The following is a 22,042-nucleotide window of genomic DNA, read 5'->3' as shown; positions in this document are numbered from 1 at the left end:
CTTTTGAATGGCAGCAAGGACGAGATCAGGACGTGAGGCACCTGAGCGCAAACTTATTGGCTTATTAAAGTCTAATGGGCTTTTTTTTTTTGGGCGTGTGATAATGTACTCTACTCCACTCGACCTGGACATGTTTTCCAATGCGCCACGCCCAGACGTACGCCCTAATTGTCTCAGTGGCCCAGCGTCGAGGCCGAATGCTGTGCATATGAATGCCAGAAAGTTGTATCTGTCTCCATTTAATATCAATGTGGATTATAACATGACATTACCAAATATCTAACTTTGTGTGCTGTCTCGGAGTTGTGGTCAAAACTGTTTAAGCCCTGGCCAATATGGGGCATTAAGTGGGCTTTGATGAATGCTCATGAATAAGCAAGCGTGCCAAGCTAAACAACTGGCAGCTGGCAAGTGCTTTTAGGCACGTGTATACCCTGTCACTTTAAAGATGAGTATATATGTGGAGTTTATGTATCAGATTTGCCCGTATAAAAACAAATTTTGGGTAGTTTTGGCTTGAGCGTCGCGTTGGCAGCATAGTTCCTAGAGCTGAGATTGAAAATATATTTTCTATATAAGTAATTTGCACGGATTTAGCTGAACTGCACTCGAAAGGCAGCTCAAATATATTTCCCATTAGTGTTCATCGTTTTTGATCAGACAAAAACAAATTATTTTAGCTTCTAATAAGTTCATATTTACAAAGTATGCAAGCGTCTCATACTCCCACTCACTCTCTATCTCTGTTCGGTGCCCGCTAAAAATCAAGTCAATAAAGTTGACAAGCTCGTGCAGCAAATCCAAAAAGGAAAAAAAATCATGCGCAAGTCGAGGAGGCCAAAGTTTTCAACTCAATTTTCTTGGGCATTTTGCTTAGTAATTTCTCGTTGCTTTGCATCTTTGGATCTCCTAAATATTTATGCTATTATGATGTGCCTCAATTTATGAATTTGCCAAAGTATTTAGTCAATAGCTTAAAGAAAGCAAAAAGGAAATGAACAAAAAGTTCGCTGCATATTTTATTTATTATTATGTGCGCTCTCTCAGCTTGGAGGCGACCATCTTATCGATGCGAGTCTGTACAGTCTGAGTGCGAGGTCCTGAATTTATGTTCAAAGTTTCAGTTTAATGTGCACAACTGCAGGGCACTGAAATCCTAATGGAAAGTCTTCTCGACCAGCCACTTGACATTGCGGTAGGCAGAATAGAAAAGAAAAAATTGAAATATTAAAAAAATTCTCAACTGTGAAACAGTTTGTCAAAGTTTCGCACAAAGTGGCTCAGCTGTCCAATCATTGAATAAATAAACAAAATTCTTTTTTGTAAGCCCATTGCATAAAGCATGAACTTTTCACACTCAAATTAAATTGAAAATGAATTTTCGTAAGTTTTTGCAATTAGCTGTAAATGGAATTATTTATGACATTTGCACTTGTCAAATGTCATTTGCTAGCATTTAAATAATGTGCATGAAAAAATAGAAATAATGTAATTAAATTAAGTTTTTGTGACGTAATCAAACAAATATCAAATAGATTTTGGGGCGCGGCATACAGCCAACATTAATTAAATAATTGATGGCTTTTGATGTTGACGCTGGCAAAGCTAACAAATGATATATACTAAATCGAAAATTAAATGTGGAAAATGTGGAAAATGCGAAAGCAGCGCGGCCGACAAGCGGAAATTTCGAGCTGTGTTTCCTTTAGCCCAAATTGGGCTACACAAATTCCATTACCCCACAACAGACGCCGCGACCAAGTCTTAACTAAAATTATTTAGATGGCACACCAAAGAACAAATATACCATATATGTGTAGAGTGTGTGGGTGAGAGTCTGTGTGTGCGTGTGTGAGTGTAGGTGGCATGTGGTGTGCTTCTGTCCTGCAGCGCATGCACTAAGGCAGAACCATTGTTCTAATGCCCAACTGATGTTGTCGCTGGCTGACATTAATATACCCTGTTCATAGCCAAGTGTAGCAAGTGATGATGCGATAAACGTTTTAGTTAATTCAATTTATATTTACTGAATGTTTTATTTATATTGATCAGATATGGAAGATCATTAAACAAAAATTAATTGAACATAATTTGAATATTTTCAAATCATGGTCAGTTCAGACACAACCCAATGCATACTGTCAAGTATTTTGGGTAGGCTGAAAGCCATATATAAATTTGTTTTTAATAGATATTGATCTGATGTGTTTTTCTCCTTTTCAAGTTGCTTGCCTTAAGTTAATATAAATACTTAGCAGTTATATAAATATATTAATATATTAATATATTTTATACTCCAATAAGCACAAAAGACTGTAATTCATTTTCTGCAACGAGCTTACAAAAAATCTTGAATGAATTTCGCATTCTCAAACGAAATTCTCAACCTAGCAGCTCTGCTCTCGCCAACATACTGATTTCAATTTATATTATCTACTGAGCATCTAATGGTCTATCATGCAGCTAATAGCAAAACACTGAGTTGTTTCACTATTGCCGTTTCTCGTTGCTCGAGCAGCAATTTCCGCTCCAAATGCTCGCACTCGGCTCGTTGCCGAGGGAAATTATTAAAAGCGAAAATGGGCGCGCTATTATTTTTGACACTGATAAATTTACAGCGCAGACCTTGGAGCTGTAACCTACGACAGAACGACTGTGCATTCTCTATTTGTAGAAAATGGACCAGGCCGGGCAAAATACTAGGGCCAAAGCACACTGCCACATGGCTAACGGGGAAGTAATATAAATCGCACCCCGGGGATAAATAAGTTTGTGTTAGTTATGACAATGTGTTGAACTCGCATTGCGATGCATTTGTATAGATGCGTTTGTGTATGTGCATCTGGTAATGTTTGATGCTAAATTATCCAAAAATATTTCTATTATAATGCAGCTTAATTGAAGATTTGTTAAGCTATTTGCAAAGGGAATTGGATATATTACGAAAGTAGTAACAATATTATGTTGGCTTGGACTTAAATAGTATTTTATTACTTGAATAATTAACTATTTGGTACACAACTAAATTAAAATAGAAATATAAAATAATAATAAATTAATTATGAAAATGTCCAACTCCGTTAAAATCTAAAAAAGAAACAAATTGTTGGTCACAGGAAAAAGTTTTTAAGCAATCAAAAAAAATTTTTAATAAAAAAGTTTGTCATAGGATATATTGAAATATTAATTAAATATAATTTTATTTAAAAATAAATCAAAATGGATTTAACATCGTTATAAATCGTATTAAAACACATTTCAACATATAAACTTAAATGAAGAATGTAACATATTTTTGCTATACTAAAACTAATAAAAAAATCAATTCAATACAACTTGTTAGAAAAAATGTGCTTACTAATATAAAAAGAATTTTATCCAAAAATATATTTTAAAAAAATTATACAACTTACATGAGAAAATTTTTAATTTCAATATAAAATACGTGTAAAAAAAGACTGAAGAAAAGCTTATGCTTTTTATACAAGCAGCAAAATACATTTTTAAAATATTTTTTTTTTTCAACTCGCGGATGTATTTGAAATTTAAATGTAGAATTGCAGCTGCCATAATATTGATAAAGCAACTACCGGAAAATCACACACACACAAACGACGACTCAGAATCCATTACTGTAAAACTCTTTATTAAAAATATATTATGCTTTCTCTATTGCAGTGCGTTTTCCTTTGGCTGGGCGAAAAAACAAATGCGTGGTACGGAAGGCAACTGTAGCGGAAGTCCAAGGTACGTAAATAAGTCAGAAATGCAGCGAAAATGCGTGGGAGCCATAAATAAGATGAGGGAAAAGATGAAGATAAGGAACAACAGTGTTTTATAGCCAGCCAGGGCTAAACGGCTCTGGCCAATAAGGCCATCGCAAGAAGCCAAAGACACAAGCCAAGAAGCAAAGAAAATATTAAGTGCTAAACTTTTGGCGCTGCCTGTCAAAAAAAGGCAGCAGAGAGCGAGACTGAGACAAGACTGGAATAGAGAAGAAAAAATATGAAAAAAAATGCAAAACTTGTACAAAGACTGGCGCGCATTGTTAGTGAAGCAACCGCCACGCCTACTGGCAAACGCCCACCCTGTAACCATAGAGCAATATATAAAAGCGTATCCATGTTAAATTCTTAGCGCTGCGTCGCGCATTGTTTGACTTGAACTATGCGCAAGTTATTTCTTTATTTAAAGTCACGAGCGCCATTGTTAACTTGTATTTTTGACCCACTCAACCACCCACCCAGGCACACACAGACACACACACACACCCATACTCATACGCACAATTTTCATGTGGGCGCTTTTTGTGCAAATTTTTTGGCCAAAGTCAAAGCCGGAAACCCTTTTTTGGACCGACATGCTTAAGCTCGAGCTTTATGAGGCTACTAAAGGCTGGAGCGGGAGTCGCCGGGAGGTGGCACAATATATTAGAGTGTATGTCCTCCACGCTGGTGTTAAGTCAGCTAAAAGCCTTTGGCTCCAGCCACTTGAATTTGGTCACAACTTTTTAGAAAACGGATGCAAGCGGAATTACCAGCGAGCAAGAGAGAAAGGCAAAGCGAGTTTAGGGATATATTCCAGAACTAGTTCCACTTTTCCACAGTTCACTATTTTCTCTGGCGCCTAGTGACCATGGCGGCATTGTGGGTGGTTGGACACGGGCCATAGTAAAAGTTTTATGCGCGCCCACCAAAAGTGCAGTCAACGCACTTGGAGACCAAAATATGACTTACGAATGGATTTTTGGACTACGAATTGAAATTGCAATGGAAACGGGCGTGGGATTGGGCTAGAGAGTTTGGAATGTGTCTGGCGTCTGCCCTGGCTTATGCTTGACTATTTGGTTAAATAAGTGCGAGAATGTTTTGGCAAAATACGTTTAGAAGAATTTGGAAAGTGTGTGTAACGGCTGAAAATATGTTTGAAAAAAAAAAATGATTAGAAAATTTATGGCCAGAAATTGTGGAAAAGTATTTTTGAAGGTATTTTACAAGGAATTTTGTAGAAATTGATTTTTTGCTTATTGGGGTTTGATTGCTGAATTATGTGGCATACGAGGGTTGAAAGAAGAAAAGCAGACAGGATACTAGCAGAGCAGTTCGAGAATCTGTGCGCCTTGCCCTAGTGAGAAAATATGCTCAAGAAAAATGTATGCGATGAGCGTAAGCAGCAGTGGGCATAAAACACGATTAGATTTCCTCAAATCATCTAAAAATTGACGAAAATAGAAATTTTCTTCGAGTCTTGCATCTCTAAATTCGTTTCATATACCAACTTAAGCCACCCAAATAAATAAAAAAAAATATATATTTAAAGTCCCAGAAATTACATGCAATTACATCATTTACTCATCAATTTTAAAATTTTATTAAATCTTTAAAATTTTAAGCTGCTGACAGTCGATATTTCTCTTTAAATTAAAATGTTTTAATAAAAATGAAGTCAATTAATTTTGAAGGCACTTGAAGGATGCATTTTGCAACAATGTTTTTAATTTGGAAATTTTTTATTTATTTTTATTTATTTTTTTGCTTCTTATTTCTTACATTTATGGCTGATATATATATGTTGTGTGCTTAACATATAGGCTCTACGTTTTTATTCGTTTTCCCAATGATTTATTGCAAAAATTTCATTAATTTGCTGCTTTGTCATAAAACTCGCAACTGCATAAGAAAATATATATTTACTTTTTTTATTTCTATATATATATAAAATGAAATGAAATAAATTTGATTGGCGTGAGTGCGTGCGGCGCATTGGTGTTAAACAAATTTTATAGCCCACCTATGGGCGCATACTTATATAAGCGAGTCGCGCTGGCGAATGTATTTACGACCAGAAAACTCATTATACGCGCTGCTTGCTGGAATTTTAAAATATATATATAAAATACACGAATACGTAGATATATATATATATCTATATATGTGCTGTATTGTATTTGCCAGTTGTTACGCCTTGTCTGCTTTTACAATGTCAAAGAACACGTGTTTTGTTTTCTTCTTGTGTCGCTATCCAGCAGAACGTGTCAAAAATTAAAAGTGCCCAGAGAAGAGCAATTTCGTGGGCCGTGCAGACAGCAAGAAGTTGCTAAGCAAATCCGGTGCCAGAGATCGTGTCCAATTTTCATCGGTTGGGTTGGGATGCGAGTTGCGTACAACAACTTATTACACATACGCAGCGTGCGCGCCCAAATAAGTATGCTATAGGAAATTTACTTTTTTCTAATTTACGCCTTGCGTGCGCTAGAGCGCCCACTGAGGCTACGGTGGAGCTTTTTCCATTAAGTCTGCAGCTGGCTTCGTCATAATTCATGCGCTCGCCGGGACACACACGCACACACACAGAGACTCTATACTATACATAGGGAGAATCACAGATTGGGGCCATGTTAATTTGTAGGCCGCTGCAGGCGGAAGTCCTTTTGGGTCTTTAAACGCAAATGAAAGGCAAACCGAAGCTTTTACTGCTGCCATGAGCTCATGTATCATTTGTGTATGCGACGCAATCTAACCCTCTTAACGGCCCCCACTTCCTTTTGGCTTGGGTTTTCTTTGTGTGCGTGTTGCTCTAAATTAGATTTTCATTTGCGTGGGCGGCCGAAGGTTCTTCGCCACGCGACGCTTTTGTAATTCACTGCGCCCACTTAGACTTTATGACCTGACACATAAAACCCTTTTGAACCTGACCCCTCTACTGTACTTTTCGCCGGCTTTTGTGCAAAATCAATGCCAAAATTAATTAATCCAAATTAGTGCAGCAATAAACTAGGCGAAACATAAAGTTTTCCAATATGAGATCCACTTCAATTTCTTTTCTATTTATTTTTTATGATTTTTTCTATTATATTTGGCAAATTTATGCGCTTTTAGGATTTTTTTAAATAAAAATCCAAACCAGAGAGCAGAAAAAGCATGTATTTTTATTATTATTAGAAGTACGCGCGTCAAAGCCAGACTAAGCGAGACAGCTCGAGACTTCGAGCCTGCGCCTGTCAACAGCTGTCAGTTGCCATTTTTTATTGATTATAGATGCCTGGAGCGGCACCACAAGCATTTATACCCTGTAGCACGTCGGAGGGCTAGCATGAATCGAGAAGTCTGTAAGAAGATTTGCTGACATCAGTTTCAGGGCTCTAAGGCTTTCACTTTACAAATTGTGCTGCTTTATTCTCAGTTTACTTAATATTCGTATACGTATTTTATTGTATTCTAGTAAATTGTCTATAATTTTTATTTATTTATTACATCTCACTTTATCTACAGGATATCTCTCAGTGTTGTTTTATACATTTACATTTTTATTTTAATTTGGAGAAAGCATACAGCAGAATCGCGTGTGCCTTGGCAGTTACCTTTATTGATTGACAGACAAATTCATCTGAATTTATGTGATTTTTGTGCGAATTTTCATGAGCTTTTTTATACACTGTATTGATAATATAACGGAGTGTATAGTTATTTCATATAAGATGCTTAATGTTAAGTAACTGCAAGCTGAGTCTAGAGAATAGCGAAAGAAGCGTAGATCTTGAATCCTGGAGCCGAATGCTTAGAGCCTAGAGCCTAGAGCCTGGATTCTAAAGCTCAGAGACTAGAGCATCGATCCAAGAGCATAGCGTCTAGGGTGTAGAGCCTAGATGTTGAAGCCTAAGCCCAGATAGCCTAGATAACAAACAGAGCATTGTGCAGTCATTTACAGCCGACATCCACTTTTTGACTTTTTCTAGCCATGATTTGAAAGCAAAAAGTGAGAGGCCATTTGCTGAGGCAAACATTTGCAACATTTGATGGCAAAGCGTTTTGCACAAACGTTAGCAAGTTTTTAATAAGCAACAACAAGAACAACAGTAGTAAGAAAAACAATTTCAAATATATATAATTGAGGCAGCTGCCTAGACTGTAAAGTTTGGTTGGGAATCTTATGGAATTTGCTTAAAGCCTGTAACAAAATTGGCAACTTTTTGCAGCATAATAATAACGTTAAAATATAATGTGTAGCAGCAATGGCTGCAGCAACGAAAACAATACCAAAATTTGTCGTATTGAGCGTGGGCGTGGCAGGCGAACGCCCATCAACGAACAACCACAGCGACAAGCAAACAACATGAAGTGTAACAAATAGGCAACTTGAGCAAAAGTTTGAAGAGTCAAAACATTTGCCAGCCCCTAAGCATATCATGTGTGTGTGTGTATGCTACATATACGTATATATTTATATATATATATATATATATATACGCTTTACGATATTTATCGCCTCTTAAGTATTTTTAAGAAGTTTGCCACGGCAACTTTTACTTTCCGCCCGACGACAACAAACATTTTGTCTTGGGCATATTTCGAGTGGCACTTCAAGTTGTCAGACTCGTGTCTGTCTTCTCTGCCGCCTGCCACGCCCCCTTTCGCACACTATGCGCCAGTGGAAGGCGCTGAGACATTCCTGTACAAAAGTTTTTTCAAGGCCTTAATCAACTTTAGCTATAGCTTAATGAGCGCATGTAATGAGTTAATTCTTCTGCAGTGTTGCAAAGCATCAAGTTTTTAGGGCGGAGCTCAAATAGTTGACAACAGTTTAACTCAAGTGTATATGTGTGTTTGTGTGAGTGTATGCGTTAACAATTTTGTAAAGTATTTGCCGATTATAGCACTTACAACAATTCACAAGAAAAGCTGGGCCAAAACTTTAGAACAGTTGGAAATTTGAATAAATATGTTGATTTTTCTTGTGAACAAAGATTATAAACAAAATAATAGTTTAATTCATTTTTATAGATACTTCAGAACAATAGAATATATTCAAAATATTTTATTTAATTTTAAATAGTTATATATTTTTGAAAAAAGCTTAAGATAAATTTTTAACAAAATCAAAATTAATATATTTAATTTTTTTAATTTAAATAATTTATAATTAAATAAATATTGACTATTTCAAAGTAAAAATATATATAAAATATTTTAAACTAATTTGGACTTGATTATTACTTTAATAAAATAACATTAAGTTTTTTGAATTGGGTAAAAAAAATTATATTCCATCTTTTGGCTCATTTTTAAATTAAATTTAAAATTTGTTATATAATATTGGTATTTAAATTTTGCGTTTTTTCATTTTATTCATTTTCTGTACCTTTCCCACGCTATATTTAATATCAGACTGAAATATAATAATGCTAGCTATAAATTTGTTCATCTCAGCTAATTAAAAAAAGATTAAATTACGTTTTTCATTTATTTCGTTATTTCTTTATTTCAAATCTGAGGACTTCACTCAAAGCTAAAGATTTAATGTCGTTGCAAATTATCGGCTTAAGCGTAACCAAAAACCAATTAAGCGACATAAAATATACAAATACATCCACCCGCACACACCCACTTTCATCCACACACACACAGAGATTACGCACACTTGCGCTGATCCCGTTTGTACGGCCATAAGGCACACAATGAAAATCCAAAAAGAACACAACAAACATTTATTTTGCCACTCAATTCTAAAGCAGAAAAAAAAAACAATTTGTTCCTCTCTTTGCAGTTATTAGAAGCGCAGCCAGTGCGAAAGACGAGTCTATTAACAGAACAAACAGCCTAAAAGAAAAGATTGAATTGAAGGGAGCAGCAGAAGGAGACAAAATCCTTGGCAAATCGAATTGCTAAGCGGCTGCCAATGAGACGCATGCTACACACACTGCTGTCAGCAAAGGCATCACTGGAGCGGCTGTAGCAGCTGGTAACTGGAAGCTGGCTTAGCCGGAGCTGCAAGCAATCGAAACAGTTGGTCGGTTTGGCGAAAGCCGATTGAAAATTTGCTATATTGACATAAGGAAATCGTTAGCCGGCTTAGCTAGCTGCCAGCCCTGCAGGCACATTTAAAATTAAAAAATCTGCCAAAAAAATATATACACACTGGCACATATACATATATCTTTATACATATAAATATATATATATATGTATCTTTGTGAAGGCAGACAAAGTGTTATGCTAATGCGAGTGAGTGGGCCATGAATATAACATGACTCAGGCAGCTAAGCACAGCCAAGTGATGACAATAAGCCCCAAGATGAGCAGCAGCAAGCTAGAATAGCAACGGAGTGAGACAGAGAGAGAGAGAGAGCGAGAGAGCAAAGCGTAACTAAGAGCACGAGCGATAGATATTGATATTGAGAGTGAGAGAGCGTGTCGCATTGAGATGACGGAGCTGCGACGCCTGGAATCACTGCACAAGCAGCATTCGCTGCGCGGCGAACGTGTGCCACATCCAATGCTGCTGCAGCACTCGCTGGCTGATTTGGCCGGCTGCAGCTTGAGCAGCGGCGGCAACAGCGTGGCCAGCACCACTAGCAGCAGCACAGCCACTGCCACCACAGCGCTGCACCAGCAGCAGCAACAACAACAGCAGCAGCATCGCAACATAGAGTTCGATGAGCATGACATTTACTATGTCTCACCTTCCAAACGAAAATCGGGCGTGGCACCTGTTGGGCCAGCTCTGAGGCCGGCTAACGCCTACGAGGCCAACAACAATATGAACGGCAATCACAATGTGGTCACCTTCTCGGATTATGTGAGCGAACGTGGCGCCTCCATCAGCAGTTCGCATCGTGGTTCGCTGAAGCGGGGCAAGGGCCGCAGTAATCAGTCGCTCTGCAGCTGCGATGCCGGCGATGAGGCGCAACTGCAGCCGGATGCAGCGCGTCCGCTGTACGAGTACAGCTTGGAGCGACGCCGCAAGACGCACACCTACACCTGTGAGCAGAACGCACAGATACTCATGAGACTGGAGCGCGAACGTAATCGTAAATTATCACTGACTTCCATAGGAGGTGGCATGGGAGCGAGCGGAAGTCAGGGCACTGGCGAGTCGCAGGTAAGCGCAAATGCTTATGTTTATGTAATTGGAATCATGAGCAGCATGAGTGCCAGGCACGTGCTGCGCGTGTCTAGCTGAGAGCCCCACTCAATATATATTTATATATATAAATATATATATATATATATATATGTATGTCTGTGCGGCCTGTTGCAGGCAAATTTGATAGGCAAACAATTCGCGGCACGTACTTACCACAACAACAACAAGAACTTTGACTGACATTTGGGCAGCTGGCACATGGCATATGGCACATGGCACATGACACACATAGCACCTAGCACCTGCCAACTGCCACCTTGCTTGCTGTCCAAATACATAACTGTGCCATCGTTTAATACAGTATGCAACATTCGGTGGCACGACACTGTACATAACTGCACAGATTGAGCAAGCACTTTGTTAAATATTCATAATAGATTATGAATAAATTGTTGCTAAAGCTACTCGCAAGCATAGTTCCAGACGAGCTGAGCTCTCAAATAAAAATGAAATAGAAATGCTCTGAATCAGGCATTAATCGTGGCTCCAGCTGAATACAAACTTATTTAGTTTTCGGATTGTTTCATATGTAACACTTAAATGGTTTTGCATAAGTTTAAATATAATGAGAAACTTTAAGAAAATCAAGTCAAGAAGATAAAAAATCTGCAGACTTTTGGTAAAGTCATGAGAATAATAAAATAATAAACTAACAACATTAATGACAAGTTAAAATAATAATAATTCAGATAATAATTTACACCTTATATAAGGTATTTGAAACTGTTTTATGTAACGTCAGATGGTCACTCTGAATGGTGTGTCGGACTCTATTAACTAAGTCAGCTTAACAGAATCTTTTCTCTGCTAGGGTTTCCTAGAGCTCGAAACAGAGCATTAAGCCACATTCTATACTTAGTTTTCCTGCCTCCAAGTTTTACTTCCTCTGCCTATGACATCGTCATAGACACCTCTCCAGGCATCTTTGTCTTAGCAGATTTATTTTATTATAGTCTCCAGTTCTCCAGTTTTATTACAATAATTATTTAAGCTAGTTAAATATTACTTTCTTATATCAACCTTTTTTCTTATCAAAATCTATACTGACTTCGACGCTCTCCCCATCTTATGTAGACACACTCAAAGCTATAATTTATATCAAATCATATATAAATAATATATATATAAATATAAATCTCTAATATCTAACTATTTACTAAAAGTCTCAGCGCTGTTTTTTCTTGGCTCTTAATCGAGCACAATTTAGGCTCTCCAAATCCCATAACTCTCATTTGGCCATTTTGCCTTAGTTATAATAATGAAAACAATATTAAAAGAAATATTACTCATAATAAAATAATATGATACAAAACTAATTAAATAACAAGCAAACTTTATATTAATATAAATATCCAAAATATTGTGTATAAATTGAAAAGTGTCTTTAAAGCAAAAAGAAGTACGTTTTTAATGTTAACAAAATTTTAAAGATGATTTGCTGTTAATAACATGTCGAAAAAGTTTGTCAGCTGCCGGGGCGGATAAGCCCAACTTCCTGGAAGTTCAAAAGCCAACAAAAGCGACTGGCCACGCCTTAAAGTGACTTTCCTATGAATTTAGACTTTAAAGCTGCCTCATGTCCGGCGCCGGACAAATTTGGACTTGGAACGACGGAGATATGAAAAACTTCTTCATGTTTTTCTTGTGGAATTAGCGACAAAAACAGTGGTCAGAATTTGTCGAAGCTTTGGATTTGGCTAAGCAGATGCTGACTTAAGAGAAATAGAAGTTGTAAGACCAAAGCTTTTGCTTCATTTTTAACTAAGGTTCAAATTTGTTGAAACTTTTAGTATTAAAATATATTTTTTCAAAATATTCTCTGAAACCAATTCAAACTCAGCATGCCACGGCGACTGGCAGTTGGAGTCAAATAGCTTATCGGATATACACATTTCTAAGCAGAATGTATTCAGTTCTCCTATGGCCAGGATTGTAGACATTTACACAGTTAAACGAAAAAAATTAAATAAAAATAAAATATTTATCAATAAGCAACAAAAAAATAAATATAATTATAAAATAAAATTGAAATAAAAATCATAGTTTAACATTGGGTAGAGCAAAGGCGAAGAACTTTAAGATGGATTTGAATCTGAGCAGCACCGTCTCGGCGGCCACCATCCAGTCGGGATCGGGTATGATGAGGACCCGCAAAGCGAAAGGCAAGCGTATGTTGCCTTCCTTTGACCTGTCGCTTGAGCAGAAGCAGGACATCAAGAAGGCATTCGATTTATTCGACACGGAGTGCACCGGCTTCATCGAGGTGAAGGAGCTGCGCGTGGCCATTCGAGCGTTGGGCTTTGAGCCCAACAAGGAGGAGATCAAAAATATGATGGATGAGATCGACAAAGATAAGACAGGAAAGATAGCGTTCAATGATTTCCTACACTTGATGCGCTTGAAAATGTCGGCCAAAGATGCCATGCAGGACTTGTTAAAGGCGTTCTCCTTCTTCGATGACGATCGCACCGGCTTTATCTCGTTCAACAACCTGAAACGTGTCGCCACCGAGCTGGGCGAGAAGCTGACAGACGAGGAGCTGCAGGAAATGATCGATGAGGCAGACTTAAGCGGCAGTGGCGAGGTGTCGCGCGAAGAGTACTTGAATATGGTGAAGAAAACTAATTTGATTTAGTTCTCAGACCAAGCACACACACACACACAAACAAACACACAAAGCAGGCGCGGCACGGGGAATGCGCTTATTCGACTAATCGAATAAATATATATATATATTAATATATATATATGTATATATATATATATATGTATATATTTTTTATATTTGTATGTATGTCAGGCAGGAGATTTGTTAACTTTCTTACATCACAGAAGACTTATTGAAGAAGTTTGGATATGCTTCGGTTTAATAAAGCACTCTGAAAGGAAACGTTTCCAGGTGGCTTCCAGTATATTTTTGTTCCTGTTTCTCATTTTTATCTATTTAAATTCCAATAGGCCGGCCTGTGCCACTGGCTGCCATTTGTCACAATTAGCACGGCGGAACTCCAATTACATATAAAAAAAAGAATGGCTCGCATTATCTCGCACAGCTCTGCTTTATAGCTAGATATGCCCGTGTTTAGTTGTCCTTATTTTTGTTCGGTGCCGACCGCTGTCATGCATAACAAATCTCTTTGACACATTTGATGTATGCGTTTGCTGTAGCTCCGGGCGGCAGGGGTTGTGTGAGTCTGTGTGTCAGCAGCAGCTGCTCCACTTTGCCGAGTTGTTGCAACAAATTGCGGCAACAATTTGGCGGCATGCGTGGGTGCATGCCAGCCGGATTCTGGCCGGGCAAACATACTCGTTATTTACTAGCATCGTTTAACTTTTTATTTACGCTATGCTTTGCATTTAGCGCCATTTAGTGATCCAGTTTGACTTCAGAGTGCAAGTCAAGCCAGCGGCATTAAATTCATCAGACGGCTTTTGCTTATTTCGAGGCGAGGCCAGGCCAAGCGGCGTATACGCAATTTATGTGACAATTCAGTCAACTAACGCCGCCTGCCTGCCGAGCACTTAACCCACTGAACAGTGAACTCTGTCTTAATAAATCAATCAGACAATTGAGTACATATTTAAGCCAGCGCTGGGTCGATAAATTAAGACTCAACTGGAAATGAAAGTGAAAAAAAACTGTCCAATAAATTAAGTATAAATTCAAGCTCTAAAGACTCATTCGCACTTTAAACAAACTCTCTGGTTCTCTCCAATGAGTAGCTAAAGAGGATATCTATATATCCGATATATTCTTTTTGATAAGTCATTTTCGTATTTGAATTTGCAGAGCTTATACAAAATCTTAACGGCTTCAATTAACACCCGCACCACATGGCGTATGCGCAATAAAAACCAACCTTTTTATTGCCTACTTATGAGCGTGTCTTAAACAAAGTTATTGCAAATAATTACGTACTCTGACCAGGAGCCAGTGAAAACAAAAATAAAATCTCCAAATATCCGTTGATAGAGTCGTAAAGCTAAGAGGCTGTCGGGTAATTACGAGTTCAGCTTTGATAGCATTCCGAAAAAGGAAAATAAATATTGAAATAAAACTAAAACAAACTTGTGCATTTATAAAAGTTTTCGTCTTGCTTATTGCTTTTGGCAAATCGATTAAAGCAAAAAAAATTGTATATATATAGAAGCAACACTCAATTTTACGAACATTTAACTAAATACCCGGGCAGAGGAACACGCTGCCCAGTCCCTAAAACCCAAAGAAAATTCGCATAAAAAGGAAAAAACTACTAAAATGTAAAAGGATCTGCGCTGAGCAACAGCTACGAAAGCGGAGCATGAAAAAAAGTTTGGCGCAAACTACAAAACTGCCATAACTCAACATTACACCAAACAAACTCACACACACACACAGACACACACCCACACAGAGCATATTCGCAAAGCTGAGCTGCAAAAATGTTCGTAACTGTAGCGAGAAACTTGAAGAGAAGCTGAAAAAAAGAACAATGATGAATGCTCACACACACACACACACATACTTACATAAATTATGGTAAAAAATTGCACAAAATTGCAGCAAAGTAGACGAAAAATGATTATAAAATGTGCATTATGAAATTTAAGGCGAGACAAAGACGCGCATAATTCAAAAGAAGAAAAGCGCACGCAGAAAGTCAGCAAAAGAGAAAGCTAAGCTAAAAGTCGCGAGTGTAAAATAACAGATATACCCACATATATATATATATATATATATATATATATATATACGTATAGTTATGCAACGATATATCAAGCAATTTAATGCTCAAAAAAGCAGCTAGCTGCGGTTAGCCAAGTCCTGCGGTGCCACTCACAGCCAAGCTCTGCCCCTTACCCCGCCTGCCGCATCTTCTTTCGCTCATCGTCATAAACATGGCGTCCAATTTGTGGCATAAACGCCAAATAAGCATATACAGCATGCAGCATAATGTTGCATACTTTGGGGCGCAGTTAACCAGCATACCCAGGGGGAGTTATGCATATGCATATGCATGCTAGAATGGCTTCTACTTGAAGCGAAAGCAGCAACAACAGCAGCAGCAGCAGCAGCAGCAGCGAGCACAAATCAGTGAGAAGCGCAAGATGCGAAAGAAGTTCAAAGTGCATATGCAAGCATATTTATGATGCCTGGGACCTGCACAGCTCCGTCTCTCAGCCTTTAATTAGTAAACATACTTTGAAAAGTTGAGGTCGCCAGCGCCACTGGGAACAGCTTGAAAAACTTATGTACAATAAACAACAACAACAGCAGCAAAAGAGTTGTATGGCGCTAGAATTTGTATTAGTTGTTGACTAATTAATATAAGAACAACAAATTATTGCACTTGTGTGAGATTCTCATTTAAATTTATGAAGATATTAGCAGGTATTAGAACAAGTGGAATGTGTGGAAATTGTTGCATTTCTGTGGAATATGTTTATATTTATAAATATATTTTCTTAATAATTCTTCATGAATATAAGAGGCATTTCTGTTGAATATATTTATAAAATATTCTTGTATATATTCTTGATAAGTCTGACCTTAACAGACAGCAAAAATTCTGTCTGTCTATCGATGTAAACTTCTAAAACTCGCTTATTAATATTTGCCTAACGCCATGCATATGAAAATACTATATTAAAAATTAAGTCGCATCTTTGCAGAACCTAACACCTTACTAAATATTTATATATTCCATATTCAAGAAAAAACCTTTCTTTTTGCCTTAATTGGCTATAAGAAACTTTTCGAGAAGCATAAAAAAATTGAAGATCATAAAATCAGCGCGTGGCGTCAACCAAAAATTTGGTCAGCCCGTTGGACAGGCAAAATATGCAGGAGATGCCACCGCAGAATATTTGCATAAATTATTTAAGTTTTTTCGCTTGCCGACGACAGGCGTAGGAAATTACCAGCGTCGTGTAATGAAAATATGAAAATTTTCAATTTCCACTTAAGCAGCGGACATGCTCGTTCGTGAGCCGCACTGAACTGGGCTGAGCTGGGACAGGCGTGGGCGACCGGCAGGACAAGACTAAGTAAATAATAAAAATAATCAACAGGAACACGACAGGCGACAACAATAACAAGCTAGGGGACAATCAGATTGGTGGGCGGCTTGCCGAGTGGGGAGGGAGGCGGACGAGTCGTAGGCCCAACATAAAGCAATCAAAATTCAAAGGAAATTTTTATTAATGTCAATGCGTTTCATTTCGGCCAGACGTATAAAAATAAAAAGCAAATCAATGCAAATGTATTTCCCGTAACTGAATTCAATTTCAAATCCCCGGAGCGTCGGTGTTTCATGCTCAACGATAATAATAATAATAATGATGATGATGATGATGACGATGATGATGATGCTGATGACGCCATGACCTGACCGTAACAAATTCAATTAGGACACCAACACAACGCACTGCGCACTTAGATGGCCAACTGGAAGCTGGGCAATATGGAGGAGTCGGGCTATGGAGGAGTTTCCCTTTCACTCAAATAAACCTTTTTGCTTGCTCTTTTCGCACGCCCTGGCGTGTATGTGTGAGTGTGTGTGTGACTCACTGTCTATGGCATAATTAAATTTCATGTAGCCGTCGGGCAGCTGCAAAACGCTTGTGCTGCCCTCAAAAAATCTCGTTCTATACATTTTCAGCAATTCGCTAGAGTGTGGCAGACAAATATATATTGAAAACTCTTTGAACATCAATATACGTTAATATTGATTAAGCGGGTACCATACGGAGCGGAAACTAGAACTTTGAGGAGCTCGATTATGGAGCGAACACCAAATTTGATTAGCTAAAAGCTAAAGGGTTAAAGCACAATAAATTTGTGTTTAGTGCAAACATTTCCTTATGTATATATCTGATATTAATATTGTTATATAATTTATATTCAAGCCAAATGCCAGTGAAATCGTTTAGTAAAGCGTGTCTTAAGCACACGGCTAAGTCTTGGCTCTTTGCACTTGGCCGGAAGTTTTCCATGTCGATTGATTTAATGCAATTTCCGCTTTTGTGACAGCTGTAAATTTTCAATTTATTTAACGTCTTGTTCTTCTTCTTCTTCTACTTCTGCTTTGCAGCTAAGCGACACGCCCAGCTTGTCGGATGTGGACATCATACCGCCCGTGCCGCCGCCGCCTGCGCTCAAGCGCAATGGCAGCATGCGCAGCCTGCGTCTGCTGCAGCAGCTGCAGCAACAACAGCAGCAGCATCAGCAACTGTTGCCGCTAGCTGTCAACAAGAGCAACAACAATTTGGCTTTGGGCATGGCCCAGCTGTGCAGCAGCGATCTGCTTGAGGATTGCACCAAGACGGCGCTCGATGATTGTGCGGCCACATTGCTGAAGTGCGCCAACAGCGGCAACAGCAACAGCAGCGCCAACAGCAATATAAATGTCAAGCCGGATCTGTGCAATGGCAACAGCCACGCCCACAGCCTTAAGAAGTCGCACAAGCCCAAGCACCCGCCCTTTGCCGCACACGAGGAGGACAACATCTTTACGCCGCATTCACAAAAATCTGATCCCAGTTTATGTTTTGTGCCAGCAGCTGCCGGAGCAGCAACCGCAGCAACAGCAACTGTTGCTGCCGCGCCAAGCAAATACAATACAATCGGGCCAAGCAGCGACTATGCACGACACTTAGCCCACTATAGCCGCTACCTGCAGAAGCAGCATCAGCAGCAGCAATTGGCTCACTTTCAGCAGCAGCGTTGTCGCTGCTTCTCGCAATCGTTGCTCAACTTTCCGATCAACCAGCAGCAGCAGCAACAACAGCCACAACAATCAGACTCCAAGCAGAACCTGGGCGTTCTACAGCAACTGACGGAGCCAGCAGCACACATATTTCACACCAGCAGCATGGACTGGACGCTGCCAATGAATAGTCGCAGCTTTGGCAATTTGGTCGACATCGATGGCGGCAGCCGTGTGCCGTATCAGAAAATGCAACAATCATCGGCGCTGGCCTCCTCCAATTTCACAATGAACTCCTTCGACAGCGCCAACAGCACTGGCATACTCAAAGAGCGCGACTCGCAGTCACATTTGCCATCCCATGCCCATCCACATCCACATCCACACAATCATCCACATGGTCATTCGCATCATTATCATGCACACGATGTGGCGCATTCGTTGCTGCATCATGCGGCCGTTGGCGCAAGTGGCGGCATTCCGGCCACGCCACAGAAACATCATCAACTGCACTCGAGCGTCACGAGCATCATGCCATGGAAGCATCGACAGTGCCCCAGTCGCGGCTCATCCAGTTCGGGCACAAACTCCTTTCGTAAGTTCACAAATTGACTTATTTCTCAGCGCATTTTGTTTACTTTTCTCGAAAATATATACTAGATATGCCACCTGCCAAATTATGGATCCAATCAGTGATGGTTTACTAATCAAGTCAATCATGGCAGCTGCTGCACTCAATTTCATGCCCTCAAGTATAGTTGCTCTATGAACTAGTTCGCTGTGTGTGCGCAGCCCTGGCTTGTTGTTACCTGGCATTGCACTTGTCTGGGCCAGCATCGCCTGCCCCCTCTGGGAGGCGCACACAATTCTATTTAGTCGTTAGCCGTTTGATTGCGTCCCATGTAACATGGACGCTTAATGTTAAACGTTGCCAATGCCCGCGTGACTTTGTCCCGCTCATCAAGCGCACATCACTCTCCAAAGGCAGCGCGAGCGATGCAGGCGTGGCCCACTTGCTGGGTCTAGTGCTGCAGCTCGTTAGTTCGGTGCCCGGCGCCCACCAAAAACTGCGTAGCGTACGATGTCCTGTCATGTTAAATTTATGCAAATCGCTGATGCCTGCAACGCCGCCCACCACTACTCTGACCACTTTAACAGCAGCCGCAGCAAAGGCAGCATTTGTCTGACAACTGCCGCACATGCTTTCCATTTGCAACTTGCTTATCGGTAATTCACTTTGGAGTCAGGTCCAGCCAGCGAGTCCCTGCCAGTGTCGAGCTCTTTCCATAATCAAGCGGATTGCTTAACATGCAAAAACTGAGCTAGTTTTACGCCTCACTTGACATTATTTGCTTAGCTGCTGCCGTTGCTGATGCTCTGATCAAACGACTCAATTGCATAATCAAATTTGGCTTGCAATTAAAATCGATTCGATGTCGAGCAGCCTTAAGCAAAATTCTGATTCACATTTAGTTAGTTTTTATTTCAGGTTTGTTATGAAAATTCTCTAAATTTGTTGACAATATCTGAATGCAAATAAGGAAAATTGAAATGGAGACACAAAATATAGTTGGAATATAAGATTTTTTTTATTTTTATTAGCGTTGTTTGTAGAGGTTTTTGTATTTGTTAAGTCAGGCTTGATATCATATCTTTAGGTATACAAAAGGGGAATATATTTTTACTATTTCTACAGCTCCATCATTAGCATAAATCAGTGTTTAAGCTATAGCAAATCTTGATGAGTTCTGGGTATCTTTGAAGAGTGACTTCGTGTGAGCTAAAGCCAATGTTTCTCAACTGAGTAGAGCGTTTCCTTTCTTTCAATTTCATTCAGAAACATTCCTCATATCTAAAAACAATCCTCATTATCTCTATTGCCTAGGGCACAAATGTTATTCTCATGTATCTATACTCGATTGCTTCTTATGCAGAGGTAGTTTCCTGCCAATATTAGGTGGCCTTCTATATCATGTTCAGTCAGTATCGGTATATTTAATATAAAATCAATCCCACACATGTCGTTAAGCTTAGCAGCTGTTACTATACGGAAAACCTTTAACTTCCACAACTTCAACTTTAACAAGCACTCTTGACATATAACTCTTTGTTGCTTATGCTCTTGCTATAAAACTGAGTAATCACAAGTTTGCCTGGCGGATAAAAGTCAAGTTTCATTCAAGTTCCGTGAACAAGGAGTCAGACATAGACTTAAATAATTAACATTTTCCATAATTTACTTCATTCTTTTTAACTGCGACACATAAGCAGCTTAAGCAATTGCCTTTACACAATTTATACTTACTTTATTAATGCGACATAATAACTCATTGAGTCTCTCGAATTGTATTATAATAGAGCTAATAACTCAGTTGTAAGCACACACACACACACATACACACAGGGTCGCCCTCGTGTTATTTCATGCTTGACTCAGTTCAGTCAGTTATCAAGAAATGGTTCGTCTTTTGTCAAGCAAAACCAACTAAGCAATTCAATTTTAAACGTTTAACTAACCATATCTCCTTATTATACTTTCTTCTACTGCTGCTGCTCTATCACTGCACGATGGGATGGCAAAATAAAAACAACTGCAACAACTTGTTGTTGTTGGTGTAATCAATGCCACTGTCACGGCAATTTGCACACACACAAAATGCAACACAAAACAACCAACAACAATGACGACGACGACAACGACGCTGTTGTTCTCTACGGCACTACAAACGACTTGGCATTGAACTACCAATAACAACAACAACAACAACATGAATATCAACAACAACAACATCATGAATCGCTGTCCCTGGTCATCATCATGAATGCTGATGCTGGTGCTGCTCCTGCTTACTGGCAATACGTTGCGTATACGTAACATTGGCCAGGCTTCGATGCGGCCAAGCATTGGCTGGCAGTCAGCTCGATACTCTTGATAATTGGCGCTGCCAGTGTGGCAGTGCCCCTGGCGCTACGTGTGGCTGCAAGTGAGTAGTGTGGACTGTGTAGACTGTTTTCAGCTTTCAGATACCGGACAATAAATCAATTACCATAACGCATACGACACGTAGCCAAAGCTCAAAGTGTCAAGAGACGCCATGCAGCCGCCGAGACTGTATGCGTGCGTTGTCTTTGTGCGTGTGTGCCGTGTTAATGCGTTCAAGTTAGTTAGTAGCTGCTGCTAACTTGGTTTTATGAGTCACACACTCCATTTTTACCTTCTCCATTTCTCCATTTCTCTTGCTCTCTTCTTTGCCCCGGCAGGTGCGCCCTTTGAGGAGCGTTTGCGCGTTGCCGTACAGCTCTTGGATCAAGTGCCTTTAATCGATGGGCATAATGATTTACCCTGGAATATACGCAAGTTCCTGCACAACAGGCTCAACGACTTCAAGTAAGCAATGCGCAAATGCAATTAATTTTGTATATTTTTAAGT

General features: G+C 39.2%; 2 protein-coding genes across 2 annotated transcripts in view; both read left to right on the top strand.

Moving 5' to 3' along the window:
• LOC111600556 overlaps nucleotides 1–22,042 on the top strand; it is a 168,253-nt gene that overhangs the window by 83,232 nt on the left and 62,979 nt on the right. The window contains exons 3-7 of the mRNA XM_030224463.1: nucleotides 3,679–3,747; nucleotides 9,544–10,878; nucleotides 17,997–19,206; nucleotides 21,497–21,595; nucleotides 21,873–21,999. Coding sequence (XP_030080323.1) covers nucleotides 10,201–10,878; nucleotides 17,997–19,206; nucleotides 21,497–21,595; nucleotides 21,873–21,999 — 2,114 coding nt within the window. The 5' untranslated portion in view covers nucleotides 3,679–3,747; nucleotides 9,544–10,200. The remainder of the gene's footprint in view (nucleotides 1–3,678; nucleotides 3,748–9,543; nucleotides 10,879–17,996; nucleotides 19,207–21,496; nucleotides 21,596–21,872; nucleotides 22,000–22,042) is intronic.
• Nucleotides 12,911–13,835, top strand: LOC111600560 (caltractin). Its single transcript, XM_023316711.2, has one exon. It carries the CDS (start codon nucleotides 13,004–13,006, stop codon nucleotides 13,556–13,558), a length of 555 nt encoding a protein of 184 aa, XP_023172479.1. The 5' UTR covers nucleotides 12,911–13,003; the 3' UTR covers nucleotides 13,559–13,835.

The sequence above is a fragment of the Drosophila hydei genome, unplaced genomic scaffold, assembly GCF_003285905.1.
Source record: "Drosophila hydei strain 15085-1641.00,03,60 unplaced genomic scaffold, DhydRS2 tig00008114-arrow-pilon, whole genome shotgun sequence".
Classification (NCBI taxonomy): Eukaryota; Metazoa; Arthropoda; class Insecta; order Diptera; family Drosophilidae; genus Drosophila; species Drosophila hydei.
Note: the sequence above shows the minus strand (reverse complement) of the source record. Positions and strands in the feature narration are given on the sequence as shown.

Bases quoted from the DNA above. Each gene is read 5' to 3' on its own strand.
- LOC111600560 (XM_023316711.2), top strand. From the start codon at position 13,004: ATGGATTTGAATCTGAGCAGCACCGTCTCGGCGGCCACCATCCAGTCG.